Here is a 27456-nt window from a genome sequence, read left to right on the forward strand (position 1 = left end):
AAAGCTAAAACCAGGTAAGTGTTACTAGGAAAGACAGAAGTAGTTGCATTCACAAATCTACTGTTGTATTGAACATTTGAAAATGTGTTAGTATTCCTGTGGAAAGGGAATGGAGGATGGAAGATGTGTGATTCCCTTTTGAGATGGGGAGGGTATTATATACAACTGGGAGCTTTTGAAGGCTGCTGCCTGATTCCTTTCCCCAGGAGAAGATGAGAAGCCTTCTTCTTGTTCTTTATTATTTTAAAATAAATAAATGTTCCAATATCCAGGAACAAATAGAATATTGTTTTTAAAGGTGCAGCCCTCTTAACATTTAGACTTGTTATAACCAAAGTGATTGTGAAATTGGAATTACAATGTTCCATTGCATAAGTATGTGGCTAGGAGAAGGATGCATATTGCATTCAATATAGCCAATGCAGTCTTCATCCTGTGGGGTAGGAAAAGGGACCTACACATACTTCAGTTAAAAACCTTAAGTGTTCTTGTAAAGAGGTACAATACGATTGATCAGACTATAATGTTTTCCCTCTGAAAGCCTCCCTGTACTGTTGCCAAAATGAATCCTAAGAGGCTCGTGTGCTGGTGAGCACATCGGGCAGCGTCCCTGCCTCTACCACAGTGTAGCATCCCCCAGAAGCTGATGTTTCTTTGCTCCGGCCCCTCCTGCTCTGTCTCTGTCTGCATCGCCCACCCATCATGATGTTTTCTGGTGCTGGCCTGTGAACAGATTGCATGCTAAGTTAGTCTGAGCAGTTCTCATCTCCTATGATCCACTCAGTTTCCTTCCACTTCTCAATTCTTGTAACTTTGAGCAGACATTCATCATGTGCTCCCCTTTTAGGGGCCATCGATTTTTATTTCACTGCTTCCATTTTCCTTCCCTGGCACTGGGCCACAGACATGAGCGCCCAGCTTAATTACAGTGCCTGGCACCTCCTTGGCCATGTAAGGTCTTCTACCTTAGTAGCTGTTTTTGACTTGGCACAGCCCAAAATGAAGGAAATGATAGAGGGTTCATAGGCAAGTCTTACTTTGTGTTAAGCCAAGGAGGCCCCTCCAAAGGGCATCCTTAGGGTTACCCACTTGTCCTGGTTTTTTAAGCATCTCTCCTCTCGCATGGCTTGGCCAAGTCTTTTTCTTAATATTTAATTTGGTGCTTTTCAGTGTTCCCTCTCTGCCATCTCTCCTCCTACCTCCCACCTCCCACCCCTCCACCCCTTTCTCCTTTTCTCTTATCCCCATGAATTTTGCCCAAGGTTCTGAGAACCAGTCCTGGTACTGACCTGCTGCTGATGACCGAAGTAGCTAGCATCCAGTGTCTTGTGGTGGGAGGGGGCGGATTTGAGTGCGAAGGCACTTCCCAACACTCGTCATTCTGTCTGTTTCTGCTCATGTGGTAATCATGCTTTTGTACCTGAGTTTTAATAGTTAGCCTTAGAATTTAAGCACTAGAGGGAAAGGGGGATGTCACAGCACACAGGTGCTGCATCTGGTAGCTGAAGGAACATGGGGTGAAGACAGGGCCTCCCATTTCTCTAGCTCCTTTTCTCAGATTAAAGGGAATGTGTGTGTATTACAGATGGGTTGATCCTAATGATGGTGATACCTGGCAGTTGGATAGCATCTTTGAGTTTACTGAATACTTTACATTTATTTTCTCCTCTGGAGTACATTCATCTCCCTTATGGTCACTTTGAGTACATTTACTTGTCTGTGTGACACATTTCGTGTTCATTCATTGACACTCATCTGTGGATGAGTCATGCTTTGAGACATGACCAAAATTTAGCAGTGGCTATTAATGATCATTCTGCATATTACTAGGTGGAGATGTTTGTATACAAAGCTAAACCAGAGCATCTCTGCAGGGTGTCTGCTTAATCTGAGGCCTTGGAGTTTTTCAGATGAGGTCTTTACACATACACACCCCACTCCCCACCCCAAAAGAATTTAGAAGTTTATTAGACTAAAACTGAAAATCATGCACTGGAGTTAAAAGTGCTTAAACCCCCAGATTTTAAAATTTGGTAGAACATTTTATAAAGACTTTAAATGTAAAGGAACACATAGAACATGTTAATAACCTACTTTAAAAAAACCTGTATGCTAGTTACTTGATACTTAATTTCCTTTAAAAGGAAATTATATTCCTCTTTGAAAGAAACAAATGATTTAGGCGTGATCTTAAGAATGGGATATAAGCCCAGATGGAAAAAAATTCGTGTAATTTTCATTTGCTTCTACTAGATCACAGTTTACCTCGCATTTTTCCTTGGTTTAGCAGAATTCCCTATTTCCTTAATACCTTTATCACAAGGAAGAAGGCCTTGCCATGCGTGTTAAGCAGGAGCAGATCTTGGTATCCATATTTTACATTGATTGTATCTGTATTTGCTTTAGCTCAAGCCTGGGAGAACATGATGAGTGCCTCAAGCCAGAGCCCTAACCCTAACAATCCTGCTGAGTACTGTTCTACTATCCCTCCCTTGCAGCAAGCTCAGGCCTCAGGAGCACTGAGCTCTCCACCTCCCACTGTGATGGTCCCGGTGGGAGTTTTAAAGCACCCCGGAACAGAAGGTAGGGGACTGCGGACTCTTCTATCTCTCTCTTTCTCACTCAGTTTTTTTCCCCTTCTCTACATCCCTCTGAAAAGGGGCTGCCATGCTTTGGTGGCACACATTTTTTTAAATGCCACTGATAGATCCCTTTGGGTGGGAGCTCAGTGGAAGAAGGAGGTGAGAATCACGTTGAGACTCTGGGCACATGTAACATGTGTTGTGCTGCTTGACCTTTTGGTGATGCCCCCCAAGCTACCCTAGGAGAACAGAGTAACTACCAATCCTGTTCATGAAGGAGATGTGGGTGTAGAATACTTCTATTCAGGGTTCCTCTCCTACTTTACTCCTTGTGCCCTTTATAGGAGGCTAGGAGGTGATGCGAAAGACCTTGTAGGACACAGATGTTCTGGTCCTTCTCCTGGCCAGTCCTATGTTGTCTCCTTCTCTTCCTTCAGATTTATAACTACACCCAGACAGGATCCACGCATCTCGTACTCAGCCTGACTGTTCAGTTGGGGTGGCACATGACAAGTACAGAGTGGACAGGCCTGCCCCTCAGTTTGGGTGACATGTTCACATCAGTGCGTGGCTGTGAAGCCCTTTAGATCACCACTAAGAGAGAGTATACAAGTTCCAAGAGTTATTACTATAGTAATAATAGAAATTACAAACATACGTTTCTCTTTAGTGATCTTACTGTCTGTCAGGGAGATTTTTCCTGATAGTCATTATCATTTTTCTTCCTTTTCTCAGAACAGTGCCCCCTCTGGTCTGAATGACTCTTCCTGCCCCACTTTGATGAGCAGAGACTTCTGACTCACTCACCGATCATACTCTTCTCATCTCTCTTTACCGTCTGACCATCACTTGGCCACAATGCCTATATTGTTGAGTCTGAGATTTCTTTCTTAAAGCCATTGATCCCTTTATTTCCTGTTCCACTTTCGGGGTGGGGAGGTAAGGGTTTCTCTTCCCCAGGTTCACTCTTGTTTGACTGTTAATTGATTGTTTGAAGGTTTCCAGAGTTGGAGTAAAGGTACAATCCCTGCAGAGTCAGAAGAAGGGCCAGCCCTTCTCCCTCGTCCGTGTTGTAATGCCTTTTCCTTCTTCGTTTCCAGTTCACCCTGAGGAATCTAGTCTACTCTCTTGTCAGTTCTTGTACTTTTGTTTCCATCTTTCCATCCTAATCATTAGGGCCTCTCCAGCATTCTTCCATGAATCTTTTGTGCTCTTTTTAATCACAACCCTTTCCTAGATATTCAGGTGCTAGGGAGATAACCTTTTATTTGCTGGAGCTGTTGAAGGTCTGTGGCCACATTCCCCCTACTACTAAATCATTTTGTGGGAACTTTCTCCATGTCTTATTTGGGACACATTCTGTTCTTCCTCAGTTTTTTTGGTCACTGAAGTGTGTCAACGATTTTGGTGATATCACAGGGGAATGTGGGAACCCCTAAAGTGTGTCACACGTCTGAGCTCCTCTGATTGCTGTTGAAGTCAGAGTGGGACACTGCTTAAAAGCCGCTGTTTGTCATTGTTGCTTTTTAATCCCATCAACGGGGAATTGGGATGATCAGATTCCAAAGACAGTTACTCTGAGAGTCATCTCTGCGTACTGTTGGGTGACCCGTTGAGCTGGTGACGTTGAGATGCCTGTCGTATTGATTCCTCTTTTGTTTTTCTGGCCCCTTAAGTGGCTCAGCCCCGAGAGCAAAGGCGAGTGTGGTTTGCTGATGGGATCTTGCCTAATGGGGAAGTTGCTGATGCAGCCAAATTAACAGTGAGTGGTCCTTCCTCCACGGGAGCCTTGGCTGTGTCACATGACCCAGCCCAGCCAGTGAGCAGCAGCCCACTGGCAGCAGAGGTAAGAGAACTCCACAGTCTTAGCACTGTGCCTGAGCATCAGATCCTGGTGCTGAGTACAGAATCTCCATGTTGGAAGGGCCCTCCAGTACACAGGAATGCCCCTGTTTGATGACCTCCCTGGGAAGGAGCAACTCTGGCTGTTAGAGAGTTTCACTGTCCTGTTCTCCAGTCAGCTCTTAGGCATCTCCAACTATGACTTCTGCCTTTGCGAGGCAAGAAGAGCATGTTGGAATTCCAAAACAGACCCTCTTGATTCTCTCACTTTGAAGTTTTCTTACCTGATGGGAGAGAGAGAGAGAATCATAACGGAAAGGGTACTGCACGCTGGCCTGAGAGACCCAGGTTCCGGTTCTTGTTCTACCACTAACTAACCCTAACCCCAGGGGATTTGGAGCAAGTCAAGAGTCTCAGTTTTCTCATTTGTAACGCTAAGGGAATTGGACCAACTAATCTATATAAGGACCATTCTTACTGTAAAAGTTCTATGAATCTGGAGGTCCTTATAAGGCAAGCAAAAATGAAGTGTATGAAACAATTGTACAGTAAGGGTTGAAAGAGAGGTAAATATCTTAAGTACTTGTATTTTTTCTGTAATTCAGTCAGCAAGTATTTATTAACTGCTCTGTGTGTGTGTGTGTATGTGTGGGTATTTAAAATGCACTGTGCTTCGTAGTGGGAATGTTAGGCTGAAACCAGGCACTGTCCTTGCTGGCCATTAATGAACTTATAGTTTAGGAGGGGAGACAAAACAAGTAAGGAGACAGACTATTGGTCATAATATGACAGGTGCAAAGGAGAGAGGTCTGAGCAGAGGGCTGAGCCCTCTGACCTCACATAGCATTCTGACTGTGTTGAGGGTGGGTAGTGTACATTGTCCTTCTCTGTTGGTGTCTTCTCTTCCTGCTAGACTGAAAGCTTGGTGAGGGGAGGGACCATGTCTTAGCTAAACATGCCATCTTCCCCAAGTGCCTGAGGTAGGGCTTTGCTCAGAGTAGGTTCTTGTCATTCAGCAGGTGCTCAATGAATGTTTGTTACACGTTAAAGAAAGAGCTTTGAAAGACTATCAGATTCCTATTTGGCTCTCCTCATTATATTCTATGCAAGTCTTGAATTCTCTTTAATGTTATATACACTTACCTTTTGTAGACTGATATTTCTGCATTCTCGGGGAGTATAACTCAGGTGGGAAGTCCTGTTGGCAGTGCAATAAACCTGATTCCAGAAGATGGCCTCCCTCCCATCCTCATTTCTACTGGTGTCAAAGGAGGTGAGTGGCACAGAGGGTTAAATAACTTCGTTTTCTCCAGATGACTAAGCTGCCTAAACACAGGAGCCAGGATTCTCCAGTGCCATGGACAGAGCCCTACACAGTCTCTGCCCTCTACGTTTCCCTATACACCCACCTGCTCTACAAGCTTTTTCTTCTCTTTCTGATTGATCCAGTGCTTGTTAAACTGTGGGTTGAAGTTAAGTCTAAAGTTAAGCTATTAGGCACAGGACTTTAGACCAACAACAATAAGTTAGGGTCCTTAAATTCTTAGTAATACCATGGAGACAATTAGGTCAAGAGCTTGTGAAGTTAGCAACATAAATATTATTTGTGTCTCAGTTGGTTCATGTTTTAAAAAAAATTCTTTTGTGTTCCATATTGTAAGTGCTTTAAAAAGAAATATTACCTGACCAAAATTTGAATTGTTTTATCTGTTATAAACTGTTAAAAGTGAAAAATAAAATTAAAAAAAAAAGAAATTAAAAAAATAAACTATGGGTTGTGGCCCCATATAGGATCATGAGTGGAAAAAGTTTAAGAAGTCCTGAGTTAGAGCACAGTTTTCTGTATATTTATTGTAAAAATTTTTAAGTATTTCAGAATGTGTCTTACCGGAATTATCAGTACAATTTAGAATATGTTTCTCCACTGTCGCTCCCCCCAAAATATCATAGATTGTCTTTCTCATGCTTTAGGAGGACAGTAATGGTTGGCCACTCTTGATACTGGGAGTTATCTATCAAACCACCCTAAATAAAAGTCTTGACGTTTGGAATCTAATCAAATTATAACAATGATGAACATTTGCCTTAAGTAAAACATTCTACTGGAGGTTGCCAGGTACCTCCAGAAAGGGTACTTTGGACAGTATAATTCAGATGACCATGCTTCCTGGTGTTTTGGAAGGTAGTTCCCTGCTCAGTGGACAAATGTCCACCACCACCTTGCACAGCTAAAACTCATTGATCTTGTCGCTAAGTAGAGTTCCTTGTCTCCTGCTGCCAATGTACCTCATGCACTGTGTATTGAGTCAGCCAAATGGAACTTAACCTTCACTAGCTGAATGTAGCTTGTGCAGCTCTGGTTTCTTAGTATGAGAGCATTCAGCTGAGGGATGGCTCTGTGACTTGAGATCATGGAGGCTAATGATATGTGGAGCTTTGAAAAGTATCAATTTATCCATTTTCTGAAGCTAATATTAGAGTCCCCAGAGCCTCTGAGTTGGACCTGATGCCAGAATTTTTTTTATGACTGAATTATTTGAAATATTGGTCTTGGAACATGTATGTGAAACTGTTCTGGCTGGATGATTTCTGATAAAGAAAGAAGAGGCTAGCTTGAGGATCTCTGTCACAAGCCATTTCTGGGGGAGGGAGTCAGGTAAAATCAAATACCTTTCTTCCCTCTCTGATTGACTTAGGTGGTTTTTAAAGAGATTTGGGTTCAGCAGGTTGCCACTCTTCCATTTGTGGCCTCTCCTTCCAATTCCCCTTTTCCAATCTACTCTCCTTTCATTCTCTCTCTCTCTTTCTCCTTGAAGATTATGCTGTGGAGGAGCGCCCTTCCCAGATCTCCGTAATGCAGCAGCTGGAGGATGGCGGCCCTGACCCACTGGTGTTTGTTTTAAATGCAAATCTGCTGTCAATGGTTAAAATTGTTAATTGTAAGTAGTGGGCTCTTCTTCCAAACATTTCTTAAATTAAAGTGAGCTGAGTTTTATAGAAGCACCGATTATAAATAGTGTTCACATCAATAGCTTCTGGAAGTTGGACATAGAAATTGGTTAGTGTGTAAAGGAGCAGGTGATGACTGTGGAGGGTGCTGCACCAGGGATGCTGCCAGGCTTGGAGTCAGAAAACCTGGCCACCCATCTGACTCACCAGGTAGTCTTTAGGAAATCCTGTAATGTCCCTGAATGCCAATTTTCTTATCAGTTGAATGGGGATAATAATATTGCCATCAAGAATGGCTTAGACTTCTGTAGCTCATTAAAGTTTACAAGGTGGTTCCCTCACAGTGACTCCAAGACTGAGCCATTATGAAGCACCAACTACATGTTAGGCACTGGAGTGGACAGAGACATTATTTGTCCTCCAGGAGAGCAGCAGGATGTGATAATATAGGGGAGCTAAAGAAGGAGACTGGGGTCAGGGGAGAGCCAGGGATGATCAGTAGAACTAAGGGGCAGTCAGAGATCAAGGCAAGCAGAGTAGGGCAGATAGCATGCTCTGAGAAGGTTCTAGTTTCCTGTTATTTAGCAGGGCAGGATGTGAAGCATGGTCTGGGAGTGGCTAGATATACTAGTCAGACTATTCACTTTACTTACTGATCAAGATAACCCAGTCCAGGATTGGAGGGTTGAGTGGAGGTAGAGGTCTGGAGGGTTGCTGTTCCCAGTGGGGAGTCACTGAGGCCATGTCAGAGAAGTTGGTGAGATGTCCTCATCCCTGGTCTCCTGGTGAATGCCTGGCCTATCAGGTATAAATTAGGACAGACAAGAAAACAGAAACTTAGAGGTTGTGATGTGCTTAGGATCACACAGATACTCAAGTGTCATTTTTCAGGTTCATTACATTCTGCCACATAGGGCCATGTGATGTAAACCAACTAAAATCACCAGAAGAGAACTGCCCTGTCCAGGCTCACGACACCAACAGTGCTTTCCTCACAACCCTGCAAAGTAGACAGGAGGGCTAGAAGCATCTCTGGGATACAGAGGTGCAGGAAATACACTGACTTTCCAAGGTCAGTGCTAGCAAGAGGCAGTGCCAGGCCTGCAGCTTAAGCTGGTACCATGTGCTTGAGCCTGTACTGTTCTGCCATAGTTAGAGGGCAACAGGAACCTGCAATTGTGTTTTCTGCTCTCCAGGCTGGTATTGGGAAAAAAAGATTGTTCTGGACCCAAGTGAGAGCAAGAGTTCTGGGAGCCCTGGGAGGACAGTCCTTGGCTCCTGCTCTTGTTTTGGCCCTGGTAGCTATAGAAGCACCTCAGCACTTGCTCTAAGCCCTCTGCATTACCTTGGAGATGTAGGATTTCATCAGGCTGCCTCCAGCTTCCCAGGAGCCTTTCCTGCCCACTCAAAAGTAGGATTCAGAGCTGGAAGAGAACAGAAGGTTTTTTTGTCCAACCCCCCATTTTGTAGAGAAGGAAACTAAGTCCCTGAGAAGTGACTTCTCCAGGATCACACGTGGAAGAATAGTTCACAATTTGAACCCAGTGCTCTTTCTGCCACGTGACCCATCTTCATTGTTCATCCAAGCCATGGGTGAAGTCTGAGACCAAATGGCATATATTTTGAGTTTTATTTCTCTATGCTTGACTCAACGTCATCTTACACTTAGGAAGAGATCTCCTTTGAGTTGCTTGCCTGTATTGAAAGAATTGGGAGTGAGGGGATTTGGATAGATAAAATTGCTTCCATTCCCCAAGTCGAGTCCAAGTAACTTTACTTGCTACTGCTTTGTGTGGACATCCTCATGAGAGAGGACAGAAGTCACATTTTTAAAAATGTGGCTTATATTTTGTTTTCATCTTAGTTCAGGAGCCCCATTTTGCCAGAGTGATCTGTAAAAATAATGAGCAATGAAAATTAAGTTTTGAAACTTAGATTACAGTTATTCCAATAATATTCATAGACTTTTAATGCTGGGAGAAATCTCAGTAGATTTTAGTCCAATCCCCATATTTTATGGAGGCAGAAAACCTAACATTCTGTACCTGAACGCAGAGATTTAAGACAGCATTTCATATCAGTCCCTACAGGTATCACCCACACTCACTAAACATGCCTTTCCCCCATAGTACTGAGTTGTGGTCATAACTAGTCTTCTGCAGTAAGCACGAAACTTCTTTATAGGCTCATAAAGATGTCTTCCTTGTAGGGTACACTTTGAGACCAAAGCAGTAAAGTCAGTTTGTATTTTATTGATTAAATTGTTCCTACTCCTAGGAAAGTAGCAGTGTGTGGATTCTTGCCGTAGCCTTCAGGAGTCAGGCTGCTTCTGCTTGGCCCCTGAGGGCAGAACGAGGGGCTGTGGGGGATGTGGCCAAGTAGTGCCAAAACACACATCCCCCAGCTCGGATCTGGGCCCAGATGGAGTGACTTCTTCACTCCCCTTCATCACTGCAGGCGCTAGGGCAGGGTCGGGGACCAACTTCTGGCTATAGTCATGGAGAGTTCTGCATCATTTGTGGGGTAGGTCAGATGCTAGCCAAGGATCCTCCCACAAAGATCCCGGGGTTGTCATTTATTTTCTTCTAGTAATTTCCTTCAGAGGTTTCTTTGCTACTTTGTCAGTTGCCCTTGCTTCCTTTTCAGTTGTCTCTGATCTTTTCAGGGCACCTATTCTGATTGCGCTGTACAAAGGTGGCATAGCCATTCCCTTTTCTACCTCACCTCCCCTGTGTTGGGGCCTGGGGACAGGAGGAGGGCAGGGAGAGAAAGGGAAAGCTTGAATTTCTTGTTCTTGTTCCACTCGCAGATGTGAACAGGAAGTGCTGGTGTTTCACTACGAAGGGCATGCATGCAGTGGGGCAGTCGGAGGTGGTGATCCTTCTGCAGTGTTTGCCTGATGAGAAGTGTCTGCCCAGGGACATCTTCAGTCACTTTGTGCAGCTCTATCGTGATGCGCTGGCAGGTAGGCCTGCTTTCTCCCTGCTGGCCCTGGGGCGGGCCTTTGGAAATGATACAAGCTGACCCATGGACTGTGGTCACCCTGTGTGTAGTCACGGAGTAAACAGTGACCTTACAGTCTGCAGATACTGCTTGAGACTTCAAGGTAGATGGCAAGTCTGAACTTGATATGACTTTAAGGCTTTTCCAAATATTAGGACTTGATCTCCTATGGTGGTTATCCCTTTGAGAAAACTATTTGAAGCTCTAATTATGGCAGAGGAAGTGCCTTTTAAAGCAGTGATTTTATTGCTAAACAGGTATTTTCATTTGAAATCTTGTCCCCAGACTGTTTTAACTCTACAAAGAAATTACAAAATAGTTAGAATTTGTTTCGCTTAATTCTGGTCTGAAGAAGGCTATTTTTTTGTGTCTATAAATCTTAAGTTGTGTTGTTCTTAAGTAATAGCCCAGGACATCATTATTGATAAATAAATGGCCATAAATAATTGAAACCAATAGATTGTAAACTTGTCTGTGCTGTACATGCTTCATTTTCTCCTTCTTTGGTTTAACTTTAAGTGTTCAGTGAACTTAAACTTTAAGTGTGCAGTGAAGTCTGACAATACATTTAGTACATGGAAGGGGTCTGTAGCAAAGTTTTCAGTTTATAAGTCAGGACTCCCATGCCAACCATAATGTGACTGTACCGCGCTTTAAGGTTTGCCGGGTGTTTTGACATGTTGTTATTTCCTGTAATCCTCTTGATAACTCTGAGAGGCAGATGCTGGCACTGACTCTGGAACTGAGTGTCTGTGGGCCAGTCACTGAACTTCCTCCAGCCTGTTTCCTCTTCAGCAAAAATAGACTTGTTATGTCCTTGTTAATCTTTAAAGGTATTTCTGGTTGATTAGAATCTATTTCTCAAACTTGCCTCCAAAAGTCATAAGATGACAGGGCTTGTCATTGCTTTTGTACTCACAAGCCCTCTTTAACCTAAATGGGTACATAGGTTTCTGCCTCTTTTTAGTCACCTTTTTGAAAAAATGATACTATAAGTGTTTAGCATTTCTGTGTGCTCTGGATAACTTATTATGAACCCTGTTTTTTTAAGCATATCCTGGAGAATGGCTTAATCCACTGTATAACACTGCAGTGTGGTTAGCGGTGTTGGTAGCCAATCTAAAAAGAGAGCAGTTTGTGGATTTGATGATTATCCCACTTTGTTGTTGTGTCGCATGTAATGGCACCAAAAACCACACGATTTAATTTACTCTGGGTGTGAGAGAGGAATCTTCAAAAGCATCAAACTTATCTCTGAGCTTACTTTGTTCTCAGTCCACTTCCAAAGTGCAGAGGCTCCTCAATCAGAACTTCCCAGAATCCTGCTATCATGTGCCACAGAGATGGGTTCTGGGAGAATTATCTATGAATATTTTTCCCTACAAAATATCTAATATGAAATCAGGTATATGTCAGAAATGCTGTGAACAAGACCCATAACTCTGAGCGTCATCTCCCTTCTCTGTAAAACTAGAATCGTGAGTGAGTAATTTTTTACCTTTGTTCTCAACTGGTTTGTTACGAGGCGATAAGAGTTCTTTCTGTTGTGTCTGTTATAGTGGCAAGTTTTCAGCATGGAATCAAGCATCTTGATGGCAAGTAGGTAGCAAAGTGGACTTGAAGTCTAAAAGACCTGAATTCAAATCCAGCCTCAAACACTTATTAGTTGTCTGAACCTGGATAAGTCATTTAACTTTTCTGTCACTCAGTTAACATTTATTAAGTACCTGCTGTATGCCAGACACGGTGCTAAGCATAAAATATAAGAGGGACAGTCCTTACCCTTGAGGAGCTTACAGTCTCATGGGGGTAAGAACACACAAAAGGAAGTGGAAAAGCCGGGGAGGGAAGTATACCATTAGAGGTTTGTAGAAAAGTCAATCAGAGGTCCTAGAGTAATGAAGCTGGTGAAAAAAGAAGTTTCTGAGCTGATCAAATCTTCATCATGATGAGTTTCTGGTGATAAGCTTTTCTTGGATCGACATGAAACCAAGCAGTGCAGCTGCTAGGAAATGAGGCATTGACTGGACTGCTGAGTCTTTTAAGTGGGGGCTTTGGGAGGAGTTTTTTGCTTTTCCCTCCAGTCAGAGAGTCACATGCAATTGATGGTCTTGATGAGGTATGAATTTCAGAGCTATTGAAATGTCTATGATGATGGTTACCTGGTGATGAGCTGTTCCTGGGGGATAGAAGGGATAGGGTTGGGGCAGGAGGATGGGGGAGTTAAAACAAGTTAGTTGGTTAGTTGGTTGGTTGTTGTCCTTCATTCTCAAAGAGGACCAAAATGACATCACCATGACAAAGTGAAATTTCAGTATGTGCAACTATGATCAGACAAATACAAACTTGGAATGCTCTACCTCAGATTGGTCACAGATAGTCTGTGTGAACATTTGGAGTGGTTACTCCAAATTCTCTCATTCTGCGTTTCCTTTGTGCTGTCTCAGTTCTGCTTTGCTCATAGAGCACAACACCCTTTCTGATGTGGGCACGCAATGCTGAGTAGTCCTGTTACAGTGTCTCCCATGTCCCCCAATCAAATCCAAAGTTCTTGAGAGTGGCCTTGTATCGCTTCTTCTGACCACCATGTGATCACCTGCCCCATGCGAGTTCTCCATAAAATAGTCTTTTTGGCAGGCATACCTTTTGCATTCGAACAATGTGGCCAGCCCATCAGAATTGTATTCTCTTATGCATAGTTTGAATGGTTGGCAGTTTAGTTTGAGGAAGGATCTTAGTGTTTGCTACCTATCCTGACAGGTGATTTTCAGAATCTTCCTAAGACAGTTCAAATGAAAGCGATTCAGTTTCCTGGCATGGTGCTACTAGACTGTCTTATGTTTTGCAGGCATATGACAATGAGGTGTAGACCTTCAGTTTGGTAGTCAGTCTAATACCTCTTCTCTCCCAAACCTTTGTTTGTTGCCTCCCAAACATAGCTGTGGCAAAGGGTGTGTCAACCTCATTTTCAGCGTAATGTCTTTTGATTCCTGTGTAAATTGGATTTAAGTGAGGCAGAGTTGCAAGAAGTCGTCAGCCTTACTCTCTCCTCCAGAGTCATCGTAATCCAGTGGCAGGACAGAGTCAAAACAGCTGGTGATGACTCAGGATGCAGTGGATGACCTTGGCATTTTCGATGTCTAGCCAAGCTCTAAGCGTTCCACGTCACCTGTTTCAGCTGCCTTCTTGGCTGTTGGAACAAATTGTTCTCATCCACCCATTTCACCAGGGGGCGTCTTCACATTCTTGGGGTAGACACCTCCCTAACTCACCAATGGGTTTGAGACCCCTTGGTTACCTTCAACCTGGTTTGACCTGTCTGCCGAAATGGTTTACTGGGGTGTGGCCACTGCACATGCTGCAGCTTTTTGGAGCCACAGGTGAGAGTTGGGTAGAACAGGTAGACCACAAAGGTGGAAAAAGACCTGAAAAGGGCTCGGCAGAGGGTGTGTTCAGGGAGGACCAGTCAAAACAAGTAGTAAAGATACAATGTCCATTCCAGTTTAAAACACACACACACATACACACGAAAGAATAGGAAAAAATGTTAATTTCCTTAATATGATAAGTAGTAGCTATATAAAACCAAGAAGTAGCATTATGTGTAAAGGGGATAAACTAGATGCTTTCCCAGGAAGAGCAGGGGTAAAGCAAAAATGTCCGTTATCACCACTATTACTATCCAGTATAGTGCTGGAAACTAGCTAGGTATAACAATGAGACAAGAGATGGAAATTGAGGGCATAAGAACAGGAAAATAGGAAACAAAGTCATCCTTTTTGCAGATGATATAACGATTTACTTACGGAACCTTAGTGAGTCAACCTAAAAAAAAAATCTGCTTTTAACGGTTAACGACTTCATGAAAACTGTATGATTAAAAACTAACCCACATAAAATTGGACATTTCTTTGTGGATCAACAAAATTCTTCAAGAAGAGATAAAGAAGAATTGTGTTTAAAATAACTACCAAAAATATGAAATACTTTGGAGTCTGCCTACCTATGTGTGTGTGCATATGTGTGTGTTTTAAATGGGTTTATTTCTATGCCTGCTTTATATGAGTAAAACTACTGAACACTCTTTATATGAATATAGATATATAAATAATTTTAGAATTATTTGTTATTAATGAGTAGGTCAAGCGAATATAATTAAAATGATAGTCTTCCCTAAATTTTTTTTTTTTAAAAAAAACTATTAGGAAAACTGAAAAAATTTGGCAGAAATGAGGTATGGACCAGCATTTCATGTCATATACCAAGATAATTTGCAAATGGGTATATGACTTAAATATAAAGGGTGATATCATAAACAAAATAGAAGCACAAGAAAGAAATTGCCGGTTAGATCTTTGGTTAAAGAGTTATTGATGAAACGAGATAAAGAGGGTCACAAAAGATAAAATGGATAATTTTATTTACATGGTTAAAAAACTTTTATACAAACAATACTAAAACTGCTAAAATTAGAAAAATCTTCATAGCAGATTTGTCTGATAAACGTCTCATTTCTAAGATATATAGGCAACTGATTGAAATATATAGTAAGAGCCATTCTCTGATTGATAAATGGTCAAAGGATAGGAACAGGTAATTTTTAGAGGAAAAAAAATCCTAGATGTCAATAGTCATGTGACAAAATGCTCTAAATTACTTATCATTAGAGAAATACAAATTAAAACAACTCTGAAGTTTTCTCTAATACCCATTAGATGGCAGCATTGTTCCCCTAGCCCCCAAAAGGAAATGACAAATGCTGAGAGACTATTGGAAAATAGTGACATTTATACACTGCTAGCGGAACTGTGGAGTTGTACAGCTATTCTAGAAAACAATTTCGACCTACACCCAAAAAGTTATTAAACTCTTGACCCAGTGATGCTGCTCTTAGGTCTGTGCCCAACAAAGGTCAAAGACAAAAAAGGACTCATGTACAAAAATATTTCTAGCAGCTCATTCTTTGCTATTGTGCTATGAATTGGAGACTGAGAGGGGAATAGCCAAACAAACATGAATGTGATGGAATGATGGTGAAGGGAATGGTTGCAGAGAAACTTGGGAAGACTTAAGTGAACTGACACAGAGGAAGCAAGTAGAACCAGGACAGTTTATGTGAGAGTAACAGTAACGTAAAGACAGTGAAGTTTGGGTGTTTTCATAACTCTGATCGACAGTGGTGACTAACCATGATTCCAGACTTATAATGAAATGTATCCCCCATATTCTACTAGGTGATAGAATCAGAGCACAAATTCAGTCTTTTGGGGCAAGGGGCGGGGGACTTAACCGCTGGAGAAATTTGTTTTGCTCAACTATACATTTTGTGAGTTTGTTTGTTATTTTAAAGTTTTCTCAATGGGAGCTTGGGAGGGGAAGATGAGAGGGAGAGAAGGTAGATCTGCTTTTGTAAAAAAAACTAAAAGAAAAAAATAGGTAAACAGTGTTTTCAGTTTTTCCTTCATTTACCAGTCTAATATCCTTGTCAAAAAAGTAAATGAAGGAGCTTGATTTAGCAATGCATGTGCTAAAATTGGAACAATGCAGAGATGATATACAAATTCATGAAGCATTCCATATTTTTAAGTAAAACTAAATGAGGCTAGCCTTTTATGATATGTTTTTCATGAAGTCATGTTGACTCTTTGTAATCTTTGCTTCTTTTTCTAACCATCCATTTAATAATACATTCTCAATTTTCACCGTAATTAAATCCTAGTCCACATCTTTTTTTTTTCTTCAAAATTGGGGCAGAATTTGATCTTTAGTCCTTATTCCTCTCTCATTTTAAAAAATATTTTATATCTCTTGGACTGGCAGTCAGGTATCCATCCCAGTCAAACAAGGTGTAATTCAGATTTCCTCTTTTTCCCTTCCTTCTTTCCCCTCCCATTTCCCTCCAGCTCCCTCACACTCTCCCTCTGTCATCCTCACTGTTTCACTTATTTTCAGACTCTCTCTCTCTCTCTCTCTCTCAGCTCCTTCCATACTGCCTACAAACATGCCCATGTCTCAGTAGTCTGAAAAAATCCCTCACTTGACTCTTCTCCATTTTCTGTCTACACTTCTACCTTTTGTAGCCAAACTCTTTGAAAAAGCTATTTACAATAGGTGCTTCCTCTTCCTTCTTACCCTCTTCTTAACCTCCTGCAATCCAGCTTCTGACCTCATCATTTCACTAAAACTGCTCTTTCCAAAGTTACTGTTGATCTCTTATCTGCCAAATCCGGTGGTCTTTTTTCCATCCTCATTCTCCTTGACCTGTCTGTAGACTCTGACACTGTTGATCATTCTCTCCTTGATTCTCCCTTCTCTCTAGGTTTTCAGAACCCCCTCCCCCAGCCTCTGGTTCTCCTCCTCCCTCTCTGACTGCTCCTTCTCTGTCCTCTTTGCCGGATCCTTGTCCAGACCATACCCTCTAAGCCTAAGTGTCCCTCAGTGTTCTGTCCTGGGTGCTCTTTTCGTCTTCTATATTACTTCACTTGGTGATCCCAGCAGTTCTGAAGGGTTTAATCCTCATCTCTATGTGGATGATTCCCAGATCTACCTTTCCTGCCCCAACCTCTCTAGTGACCTCCAGTCTCACACCTCCAACAGCCTTTCATATATCTTGAACTGGATATTCAGTAGACATCTTAAGTTCAACATGTCCAAAACAGAACTTACTAATTTTCCCTTTAAACCCTCTTCCCCTTATACCTTCCCTATTATCGTAGAGGACAACACTGTCTTCCCTGTCCCTCAGGCTCACAAACCTAGGATTCAGCATCTCACTCACTCTCACTTCCCATATCCAGTCTGTTTCCTATGACCCACTGATTTCACCTTTACAATACTTTTTGAATGCACCCCCTTCTTTCCTCTGACGCTGTCACCACGAGTGCAGGTCTTTATCACCTCACTCCTGGACTGTTGCAGTAATCTTCGGGTAGATCTTCCTGCCTCGAGTTTTTCCCCACTCCACACTGTCCTCCATTCAGCCACCGAAGTGATTTTCCTGAAACGCAGGTTTGATCATGTCACTCCCTTACTCAGTAAATTCCAGTGGCTTCTTATTACATATTCAAAATGTACTGGCATTCAAAGCCCCAGCCCCCTCCTACCTTTGCAGTCTTCTTACACCTGCCTCCCACTCTGTAATACAGGGGGCCAGGCCTTCTGCCTGTTACACAAACAACACACTTCATCTCTCAGAGCTGGGCATTTTCTGTGGCTATCTCCCTTGTCTGGAATGCTCTCCTTCCTCTATTTTGCCTACTGCCTTCCCTGGCTTCAAGTCCCAACTAAAACCTTCTCCTCCTAATTCTAGTGCCTTTCTCTTAATTATTTCCTGTTTATCTTGTATGCAGCTTGTTTGTAGCCACTTGTCTCCCTCAGTAGACTGTAAGCTTTTTGAGGGCAAGGCCTGTCTTGTGCTCCTTTTTGTACCCCCAGAGCTTAGCAGAATGTCTAGCCCACAGTAGACATTTGATAAATGTTGACTGATTGATTGATGCGCTTATTGGCATTTTGGCCATGGGCAACTCACTGAACTCAGTTTCCTCCTTGGTAAAATGGGCACAGTAATAGCCTCTTATCTCCCAATTGTCATGAGGATCCCATATAAAGGCCACCTCTTGGTCTTATTCAGAGATCCCTGCTGGGGACTCAGCAGTCCCATCTGCCAGTTCTTTCACGACCTGAGAACCTCTGATTCATCTGAGCCAGAACAGCTTGGTAATCTTTTATTAGCAGCTCATTTTTGTGAGTTATCACCTAACTAATTGTTGATATCATCTTCCCCTTCTGAGCCTCTACAGTCCTTAAAGCCCTACTCCTGTGCTGCCTCTTCCGTAAGGCCTTTCTTCACTTCCCTCTTGGTAATACCTGTCACACTTTCACATTGCTTTTTATTTTATGAAATTCCTTATCGTAGTGTAATTCACTTCAAAAAGCATTAATCACCTCTGGATGCCAGGCCCTGTGATAGCACCTGAGATGTTTCTAGATGAAACTGCCCTTGCTTTTTGGAAGATTGCATTCTATTGAGAAAAACAAAATGTACATAGAAAATGAAATTATAAATATTTACAATTTCTGGGGGTTCAGGCCATCGCAGCTTGAGGGGCAGATGTTAAATAGCACAGAATCAAGTACAGATTCCTGGGATACTTCACTAGAGATCAGTCACACATTGACCTCAAGCCATTAACAACCACTTTTTGAGCCTGTCTGTCAAACTAGTTCTGAACTCATCTGACTGAATTATTGTCTAAGCCAGTTTGTTGTTCAGTCATGTCCAACTCTTTGTGACCTCATAGACCATAGCTTGCCAGGCCCTTTGATCCTCCACTATCTCTCAAAATCTGTCCAAATTCATGTTTGTCATTTCCATGATACTATCCATTCTATTCTATGCCATCCCCATTTCCTTTTGCTTTTAGTCTCCCCCAACATCAGGGTCTATTCCAAGGAGTTCCATCTTCTTATTATGTGGCCAAAATATTTAAGTTTCATCTTCAGTATTTGTCCTTCCAAGGAGTAGTCTCAGTTAATTTCTTAAAGTATTGACTGATTTAATCTTCTTGCTGTACAGGATTCCAAAAGTATTCTCTAGTTTGACAGTTGAAAAGCATAGATTCTGTGGAGTTTAGGTTTACTTACAGTTCAATTCTCACAGCTTTATATTGCTACTGGAAAAATATAGCTTTGATGATCCAGATCTCTGTCAATAAGGTGTTAATCTTTGCTGTAGGCTGTCTAGATATATCATTGTTTTCTTTCCAAGGAGCAAGCATCTTTTAATTTCATGACTGCAGCCACCATGTGCACTGATCTTTGAGCCCAAGAAAATAAAATCTGTCACTGCTTCCATTTCTTCTCCCTCTGTTTGTCAGGAAGTGATGGGGACCAGTTGCCAAGATCTTAATTTTTTTGATGTTAAGTTTCAAGTTATCTTTTATACGGTACTCTTTCATCTTCATCAAGAGGCTTATTGATCCTTCTTCACTTTCTGTCTTCATATTGTCTGCATATCTGAGATTGTTGGTTATTTCTCCCAGCAACCGTAATTCCAGTTTTTGATTGATTCAGCCTAGCATTTCACATGATGTACTCTGCATATAAGTTAAATCAACAAGGTGACAATATACAGCCTTGTTGTACTCCTTTTTCAGTCTTAAACCAGTCAGTTGTTCCATGTTTGGTTCTAATTGTTGCTTCTTGAGCCACATAAAGGTTCTTCAGGAGATAAGTAAGATGGTTTGGTACTCCCATCTCTTTGGGGACTTGCCACATTTTGTTGTGATGCACACAATCAAAGACTGTAGTTAGTGAAGCAGAAGTAGATGTTTTCTGAAGCTCCCTTTCTTTCTTTGTTATCCAATGAATGTTGGTAGCTTAGTCTCTAGTTCTTCTGCCTTTGCAAAAACCAGCCTGCTCTTCTGGTTATTCTTGGTTCCCATATTGCTGAGACTCAGCTTGCAGAATCTTAATCTTGCTAATGTGTGAAATGAATGCAATTGTTAGGTAATTTGAACATTCCTTGGTATTGCCTTTCTTTAGGATTGGGACATTAAATTGATCTTTTCCAATCCAGTGGCCACTGTTGAGTTTTCCAAATTAGCTGATGTATTAAGTACAGTACTTTAACAGCATTGTCTTATAGGATTTTAAATAGCTCAGCTGGAAGTCCATCACTTCCACTAGCCTTATTGTTAGAAATACTTCTTAAGTCTCATTTGACTTCATTCTCTGGGATATCTGACTCAAGATTAGTAACCACACCGTTGTGTTTAAAGGTGGTGGTCAGATCTTCCTTAGATAGTTCTTTTGTGTATTCTTGCTATATCTTCTAAATTTCTTCTGCTTCTGTTAAATCCCTAACATTTTTGTCTTTTGTCATCCCCATATTTGCATGAAACTTTCCCTTTATATCTCCAGTTTTCTTGAGAGATTTCCTCTCTTTCCCATTCTGTTGTTTTCTTCTGTTTCTTTGCATTGCTCATTTCAGAAAACTGTATCTGTCTTTGCTATTTTCTGGAATTCTGCATTCAGTTGGATTTCTCTTTCCCTTTTCCTCTTTCCTCAGCTATTTGTAAAGCCTAACAGTCAATCATTTTGCTTCCTACCTCTTCCATTTTGGGGGATGTTTTTGTTGCTGTCCCCTGTACAATACTGCATGGTCTCCAGACACTCCCTGTACCAGATTTAATTCCTTAAATTTATTTATCACCTCCACTTCATATTCATAAAGAATGCTACTTAGGTCATACCTATATGGTGTAATGGTTTTCCCTCCTTTCTTCAATTTAAGTCTGAATTTTACAATAAGAAGCTTATGAACTGATCCACAGACAGCTGCAGGTCTGGTTTTAGTTGTCTACATGGATCTTTCTTCACTTTAGTATGCAATGTATTGACCGTCTGCTGATGTCCATGTGTACAGTCACCTTTTGGATTGTTGAAAAATGAGTGTTTTCTATGATCAGTAAGTTATCTTTTATTTTCTTGGCTCCAAGGTCAGTTTTTTTTTTAAATTTATTTATTTTTGGTTTTCAGCATTCACTTCCACAAGATTTTTAGTTCAAATTTTCTCCCTATCTCTCCCCTCTGCCCACTCCAAGACATTGTTCATTCAGATTATCTTTTCCTCCAGTTTGCCCTCCCTTCTATCACATCCCTCTCTTCTCTCATCCCTTTCCCCTCTATTTTCTTGTTGTGCAAGATAGATTTCTATACCCCATTGCCTATATGTCTTATTTCCCAGTTGCATGTAAAAACAATTTTTAACATTTGCTTTTAAAACTTGGAGTTCCAACTTCTCTCCATTCCTCCATCCCCACTGAGAAGGCAAGCAATTCTATATAGGTTATACATGTGTAGTAATGCAAAACATAACAGTCATGTTGTGAAAGACTAACTATATTTCCATCCATCCTATCCTAACCCCACCGCATTTATTCTATTCTCTTTTGACCTTGTCCCTTCTCAAGTGTTTACTTCTAATTACTTCCTCCTTCTATTTACCCTTTCTTCTATCATCTCCCCAACCCACACTTACTCTCTTCCCCCTACCTTCCTGTAGTGTAAGATAGATTTTTCATACCAAATTGAATGTACATATTATTCCCTCCTTAAGACAAATTCAATGAGAGTAAGATTCATTCTTTCCCTCTCACCTCCCAACATTTCTCCTACATTGAAAAAGCTTTTTCTTGCCTCTTTTATGTGAGATAATTTATCCCATTCTATTTCTCCCTTTCTCCTCCCAATAGATTCCTCTTTCACTCCTTAACTTTATTTTTTTAGCTATCATTCCTTCATATTCAGTTCACTCTGTGCTGTCTGTCTATATGTATTGTTGACCTGAAAACTTTATTAGAGAAAAGGCAACAGGCTAAATGCATACATTTTATGATTTAATTAATTAAATAAATCCCCATAAAGATAACGGTTACATAGTGCTACGAAGCTAGGATCAAATCTGGCTGTCCGGTACAGAAATCTTCTGGTTTTTATAAATTTTGCCATGAGAAAGGAACTCTCTTAGTTGAACAGATCATAAATTTCATAAGACAAGACAATTAACAAAGCAATGTCAGTTGAGTTTTATGATCCCAAGCTGCATGAATCTCCTTTCTGTAGCATATGTCTCTGTGACATAAGATAAGGAGAAAATCCTACCACTCTGATGACAGGTATCCTGCTGACACAGGAAAGGGTACCTTTAGCAAAGTTTCTGTTGAAATTACATCCCAGGACATCTGTGCTTTTCCTTATCACTAAGATGCCAGGGGAAGGGTCTGGTAAGGAAGTCCCATTTGCTTGCTGACACACCAAAAGGCATTCTCTGAGTTTAACAAAGGAGACTATTAGGTCAAGGCTCTTCTTACTTTAAGATTTGGCCCTTATTAAAGTCCAAAATTTATATTAAATATTATCAGTATATAATCCCCCCAACTATCCTAATGATGAGAAAAGTCTTAAGAGTTACAGATACTAGCTTTCCACGTAGGAATGTAAACAGTTCAACTTTAGTAAGTCCCTTATGATTTCTTTCCTGTTTACCTTTTCATGCTTCTCCTGATTCTTGTGTTTGAAAGTCAGATTTTCAATTCAGCTCTGGTCTTTTCATCAAGAATGCTTGAAAGTCCTCGATTTCATTGAATGACTATTTTTTTCCCCTGAAGTGTTATATTCAGTTTTACTGGGTAGGTGATTCTTGGTTTTAATCCTAGCTCCTTTGATTTCTGTAATATCATTTCTAAGCTCTTTGATACCTTAATGCAGAAGCAGCTAGATCTTGTGTTATCTTGATTATGTTTCCACAATATTCAGATTGTTTGTTTCTGGCTTCTTGCAATATTTCCTCCTTGACTATGGAACTCTGAAATTTGACTACAGTATTTCTAAGAGCTTTCCTTTTGGGATCTCTTTGAGATGGCAATCAGTGGATTCTTTCAATATCTATTTTACTCTCTGGTTCTAGAATATCAGGGAAGGGTTTTTTTTGATAATTTCTTGAAAGATGATGTCTAGGCTTTTTTTTTTAATCATGGCTTTCAGGTAGTCCCGTAATTTTTAAATTGTCTCTCCTGAATCTGTTTTCCAGGTCAGTTTTTTTTTCCAGTGAGATATTTTATGTCGTCTGCTATTTTTTCATTCCTTTAGTTTTGTTTTATAATTTCTTGATTTTTCATAAAGTGATTAGCTTCCATCTGCTCTATTCTAAGGAATTATTTTCTTCACTGAGCTTTTAGACCTCCTTTTCCATCTGGCCAGTTCTGCTTTTTAGGGCATTCTTCTCCTCATTGGCTTTTTGGATCTCTTTTTTCATTTGTGTTAGTCTGTTTTTTAAGGCTTTATTTTCTTGAGCATTTTTGGGTCCCCTTTAGCAAGCAGCTGACTCGGTTTTTGTGATTTTCTTGCATCACTCTCATTTCTCTTCCCAATTTTTGATCTACTTCTCTTACTTGATTTTCGAAATCCTTTTTGAACTCTTCCATGGCCTAAAACCAATTCATATTTTTCTTGGAGGCTTTGGATGTAGAGGCTCTGACTTTGTTGTCTTGTTCTGTTTGTATATTTTGTATTTCTTGTCACCAAAGTAAGATCCTACAATCTGATTCTTTTTCCATTTTTAGCTCGTTTTCCCAGCCTTTTACTTGACTTTTGAGCTCTTTGTCAAGGTGATTCTCTGCTTCCAGTGGAGGTGGAGGAGTGTACTTTCAACCACTCGATCCCCCCACAATATGTGGGCCTAGAACTCCAGAAATAGCCTCTGCTGCTGCTGCCCTTACTGCTGCTATGGCTCCTGCAGGCTCTTCCACCCCCTCCGCCACCCTGGGGTTGAGACCAGGCCACTTTGCTCTTTCACACAGGTCCAACAGGTTTTTTTCCACTGACCTTCCAATTTGTCCTCAGTGTTTTGGGGTTGTGAAGTGTGAAAACCACCACAGGTACCAGAGATTCATTCCCCTCCAAGACCTGCTCAGGTTCCATCTGTGCCAGCACAATTCCTGCTGCACTGTGTTCTGCTCCCAGCCTAGCACAATGGACACTTCCCCTCCACCTTCTAGGCTGTCTTGGGCTCAAGATTTGCTTCACTCCATCATTCTGTAGGTTCTGCAGCTACAGAATTTGTTTAGAGTCATTTGTACAAGTATTTGGCTGGGCTTGGGGGGAGAGCTCTAAAAGTCCCTGCTTCTACTCCGTCATACTGACTTCACCCCCAGTCTCCACCCCCCCCCCCCAACTGAGTTATCTTGATGAAATCTAACTATCTTATTAGTCTCTGCCCTGCTTTATTTGGTGCTCCAAAGCAAACGACTGTTATTCTAATTCTTTGATTTCCTACTTTAGGATTTCAGTTCCCTATGAGGAATGTGACATCTTTTTTGGTATTATTTCTAGAAGATGTAGGTTTTCAAAGAATTTATCAACTTTGGCCTCTTTGGCATCATTGGTTGGAGCATAGACTTGTATTACTGTCATGTTGAATGGTTTGCCTTGGATTCGAAGAGATACCATTCTATCATTTTTGAAATTCTACTCTTGTACTGCTTTTCTCAACCCTTTTATTGACTGAGAGGGCTGCTCTATTTATTCTAAGGGATTCTTGTACCCATTAGTCTATGTAGTAGTCATTTGAATTGAACTCACCCATTCCTATCCATTTAAGTTCACTGACACCCAATATGTCAGTGTTTAAACTTTCTATCTCATTTGGCCACATCCAGCTTATCTTGGTTCATAGATCTTACTACATTTTTGGTTCCTGTGCAATATTGATCTTTACAGTATCAGACTTTCATTTCATCACCAGACACATCTGCAGCTGAGCTTCCTTTGGCTTTGGCCCAGATGCTTCATTAATACTAGAGATATGTGTAGTTGTCTTCCTTTCTTCCCCAGTAGCATATTGGACACCTTTGTACCTGAGAGACTCTTCTTGCAATTTCATCTCTTTATGGGAAAGATACTAGAGTGGTTTACTAGTTCCTTCTCCAGTGGACCACCTTTGTTAGAACTACCTACTGTGGGGGGGGATGGAACCAAGATGGTGGAGCAGAAAGATACACATATGCTAGCTCCTAACCCACAGCCCATAAAATACCTGTAAAGAAGAACTCCCAACAAATTCTGGAGCAACAGAAGCCACAGAACAATGGAGTGGAGGATATTTCTGTTCCAGAGAGACCTGAAAAACTAACACGAAAGGTCTGTCGTGCACCGGACCCGGAGCAGAGCCCAGCCCTGCCTTGGCCACTTGGCACCGAGAGGAGCAGATCCAAGCAGGCTTAGGGACAGAATCTCCAGCAGCCTCGCAGGTCCCTCCACCCACAGGCGCCATAGGTCAGTGAGAGGGTCTTTTCAACTTGCCAAGAGGGGAGCGGGGTGTCTCCATAACTCAGGCCCCCTTGGTAGGGAGCAGCGGAGGCAGCAGCAGACAGGGGCTCCCAAAGCAGGCAGGAGCCAGGATCCATTGTTGAAGGTTTCCACATAAACCCCCTGAGGGAACTGAGCCCTGTGAGGCGGCCCTGCCCCCACCTGAGCACCTGAACTTAATCTCACACTGAATAGCAGCCCCTCCCCTGCTGAAAGCCCTGAGGCTGGGAAGCAGCATTTGAATCTCAGCCCCCAAGCAGTAGCTGGGCAGATATGGAAGTGAGTTGGGTGTGAAGAGGAAACTCAGAAGTCAAGTCACTGGCTGGGAAAATGCCCAGAAAAGGGGAAAAAAATAAGACCATAGAAAGTTACTTTCTTGGTGAACAGATATCTCCTCCCATCCTTTCAGATGAGGAAGAACAATGCTTACCATCAGGGAAAGACATAGAAGTCAAGGCTTCTGTATCGCAAACATCCAAAATAAATTTTCAGTGGGCTCAGGCCATGGAAGAGCTCAAAAAGGATTTTGAAAATCAAGTAAGAGAGGTGGAGGAAAAATTGGGAAGAGAAATGAGAGAAATGCAAGAAAAGCATGAAAAGCAGGTCAATACTTTGCTAAAGGAGACACAAAAAAATGCTGAAGAAAATAACACCTTGAAAAATAGGCTAACTCAATTGGCAAAAGAGGTTCAAAAAGCCAATGAGGAGAAGAATGCTTTAAAAAGCAGAATTGGCCAAATGGAAAAGGAGGTTCAAAAGCTCACTGAAGAAAATAGTTCTTTAAAAATTAGAATGGAACAGATGGAGGCTAATGACTTTATGAGAAACCAAGAAATCACAAAACAAAACCAAAAGAATGAAAGATGAATGAAAAAATGGAAGATGATATGAAATATCTCATTGGAAAAACAACTGACCTGGAAAATAGATCCAGGAAAGACAATTTAAAAATTATGGGCCTACCTGAAAGCCATGATGAGAAAAAGAGCCTAGACATCATCTTTCATGAAATTATCAAGGAAAACTGCCCTGATATTGTAGAACCAGAGGGCAAAATAAGAATTCCAGGAATCCACCAATCACCTCCTGAAAGAGATCCAAAAAGAGAAACTCCTAGGAACATTGTGGCCAAATTCCAGAGTTCCCAGGTCAAGGAGAAAATAGAGCAAGCATCTAGAAAGAAACAATTCAAGTATTGTGGAAATACAATCAGGATAACACAAGATCTAGCAGCTTCTACATTAAGGGATCGAAGGGCATGGAATAGGATATTCCAGAAGTCAAAGGAACTAGGACTAAAACCAAGAATCACCTACCCAGCAAAACTGAGTATAATACTTAAGGGCAAAAAATGGTCTTTCAATGAAATAGAGGACTTTCAAGCATTTTGATGAAAAGACCAGAGCTGAAAAGAAAATTTGACTTTCAAACACAAGAATGAAGAGAAGCATGAAAAGGTAAACAGCAAAGAGAAGTCATGTGGGACTTACTAAAGTTGAACTGTTTACATTCCTACGTGGAAAGACAATATTTGTAACTCTTGAAACTTTTCAGCGTCTGGGTAGTTGGTGGGTTTACACACACACACGCATGCACGCACGCACGCACGCACACAGCACACACAGCACAGAGTGAATTAAATAGGATGGGATCATATCTTTAAAAAAGGAAATTAAGCAGTGAGAGAGAAATATATTGGGAGGAGAAACGGAGAAATGGAATGGGGCAAATTATCTCTCATAAAAGAGGCAAGCAAAAGACTTTTTAGTGGAGGGAAAAAGAGGGGAGGTGAGAGAAAAACATGAAGTTTACTCTCATCACATTCCACTAAAGGAAGGAATAAAATGCACACTCATTTTGGTATGAAAACCTATCTTACAATACAGGAAAGTGGGGGAGAAGGGGATAAGCAGGGTGGGGGGGATGATGGAAGGGAGGGCAATGGGAGGAGGGAGCAATTTGAAGTCAGCACTCTTGGGGAGGGACAGGATCAAAAGAGAGAATAGAAGCAATGGGGGGCAGGATAGGATGGAGGGAAATATAGTTAGTCTTACACAACATGACTATTATGGAAGTCATTTGCAAAACTACACAGATATGGCCTGTATTCAATTGTTTGCCTTCCCAAAGGGAATGGGTAGGGAGGGAGGGAATGAAGAGAAGTTGGAAGTCAAAGTTTTAGGAATAATTGTCGAGTACTGTTCTTGCTACT

The 27456-nt window shown here is 41.4% G+C and overlaps 1 protein-coding gene and 1 long non-coding RNA gene across 8 annotated transcripts in view; one reads left to right on the forward strand and one right to left on the reverse strand.

Moving 5' to 3' along the window:
* The window catches only part of ZFYVE9 (zinc finger FYVE-type containing 9), a 197011-nt gene that overhangs the window by 118433 nt on the left and 51122 nt on the right, over nucleotides 1-27456 (forward strand). For 6 of the 7 annotated variants that reach the window (XM_072649451.1, XM_072649458.1, XM_072649452.1 and 3 more), the window contains 5 exons: nucleotides 2407-2583; nucleotides 4259-4428; nucleotides 5577-5697; nucleotides 7241-7363; nucleotides 10183-10338. In XM_072649451.1, coding sequence (XP_072505552.1) covers nucleotides 2407-2583; nucleotides 4259-4428; nucleotides 5577-5697; nucleotides 7241-7363; nucleotides 10183-10338 — 747 coding nt within the window. The remainder of the gene's footprint in view (nucleotides 1-2406; nucleotides 2584-4258; nucleotides 4429-5576; nucleotides 5698-7240; nucleotides 7364-10182; nucleotides 10339-27456) is intronic. The other variant, XM_072649457.1, reaches the window with a different exon arrangement.
* On the reverse strand, nucleotides 4422-19437 carry LOC140530142 (uncharacterized). Its single transcript, XR_011975815.1, has 5 exons — nucleotides 18448-19437; nucleotides 17202-17373; nucleotides 8719-8797; nucleotides 8027-8171; nucleotides 4422-4708 (listed from the first exon to the last, which is right to left on the reverse strand). It is a non-coding gene; the product is annotated as an uncharacterized lncRNA (long non-coding RNA).

This window comes from Notamacropus eugenii, chromosome 2, assembly GCF_028372415.1.
Source record: "Notamacropus eugenii isolate mMacEug1 chromosome 2, mMacEug1.pri_v2, whole genome shotgun sequence".
In the NCBI taxonomy this organism is placed as follows: domain Eukaryota; kingdom Metazoa; phylum Chordata; class Mammalia; order Diprotodontia; family Macropodidae; genus Notamacropus; species Notamacropus eugenii.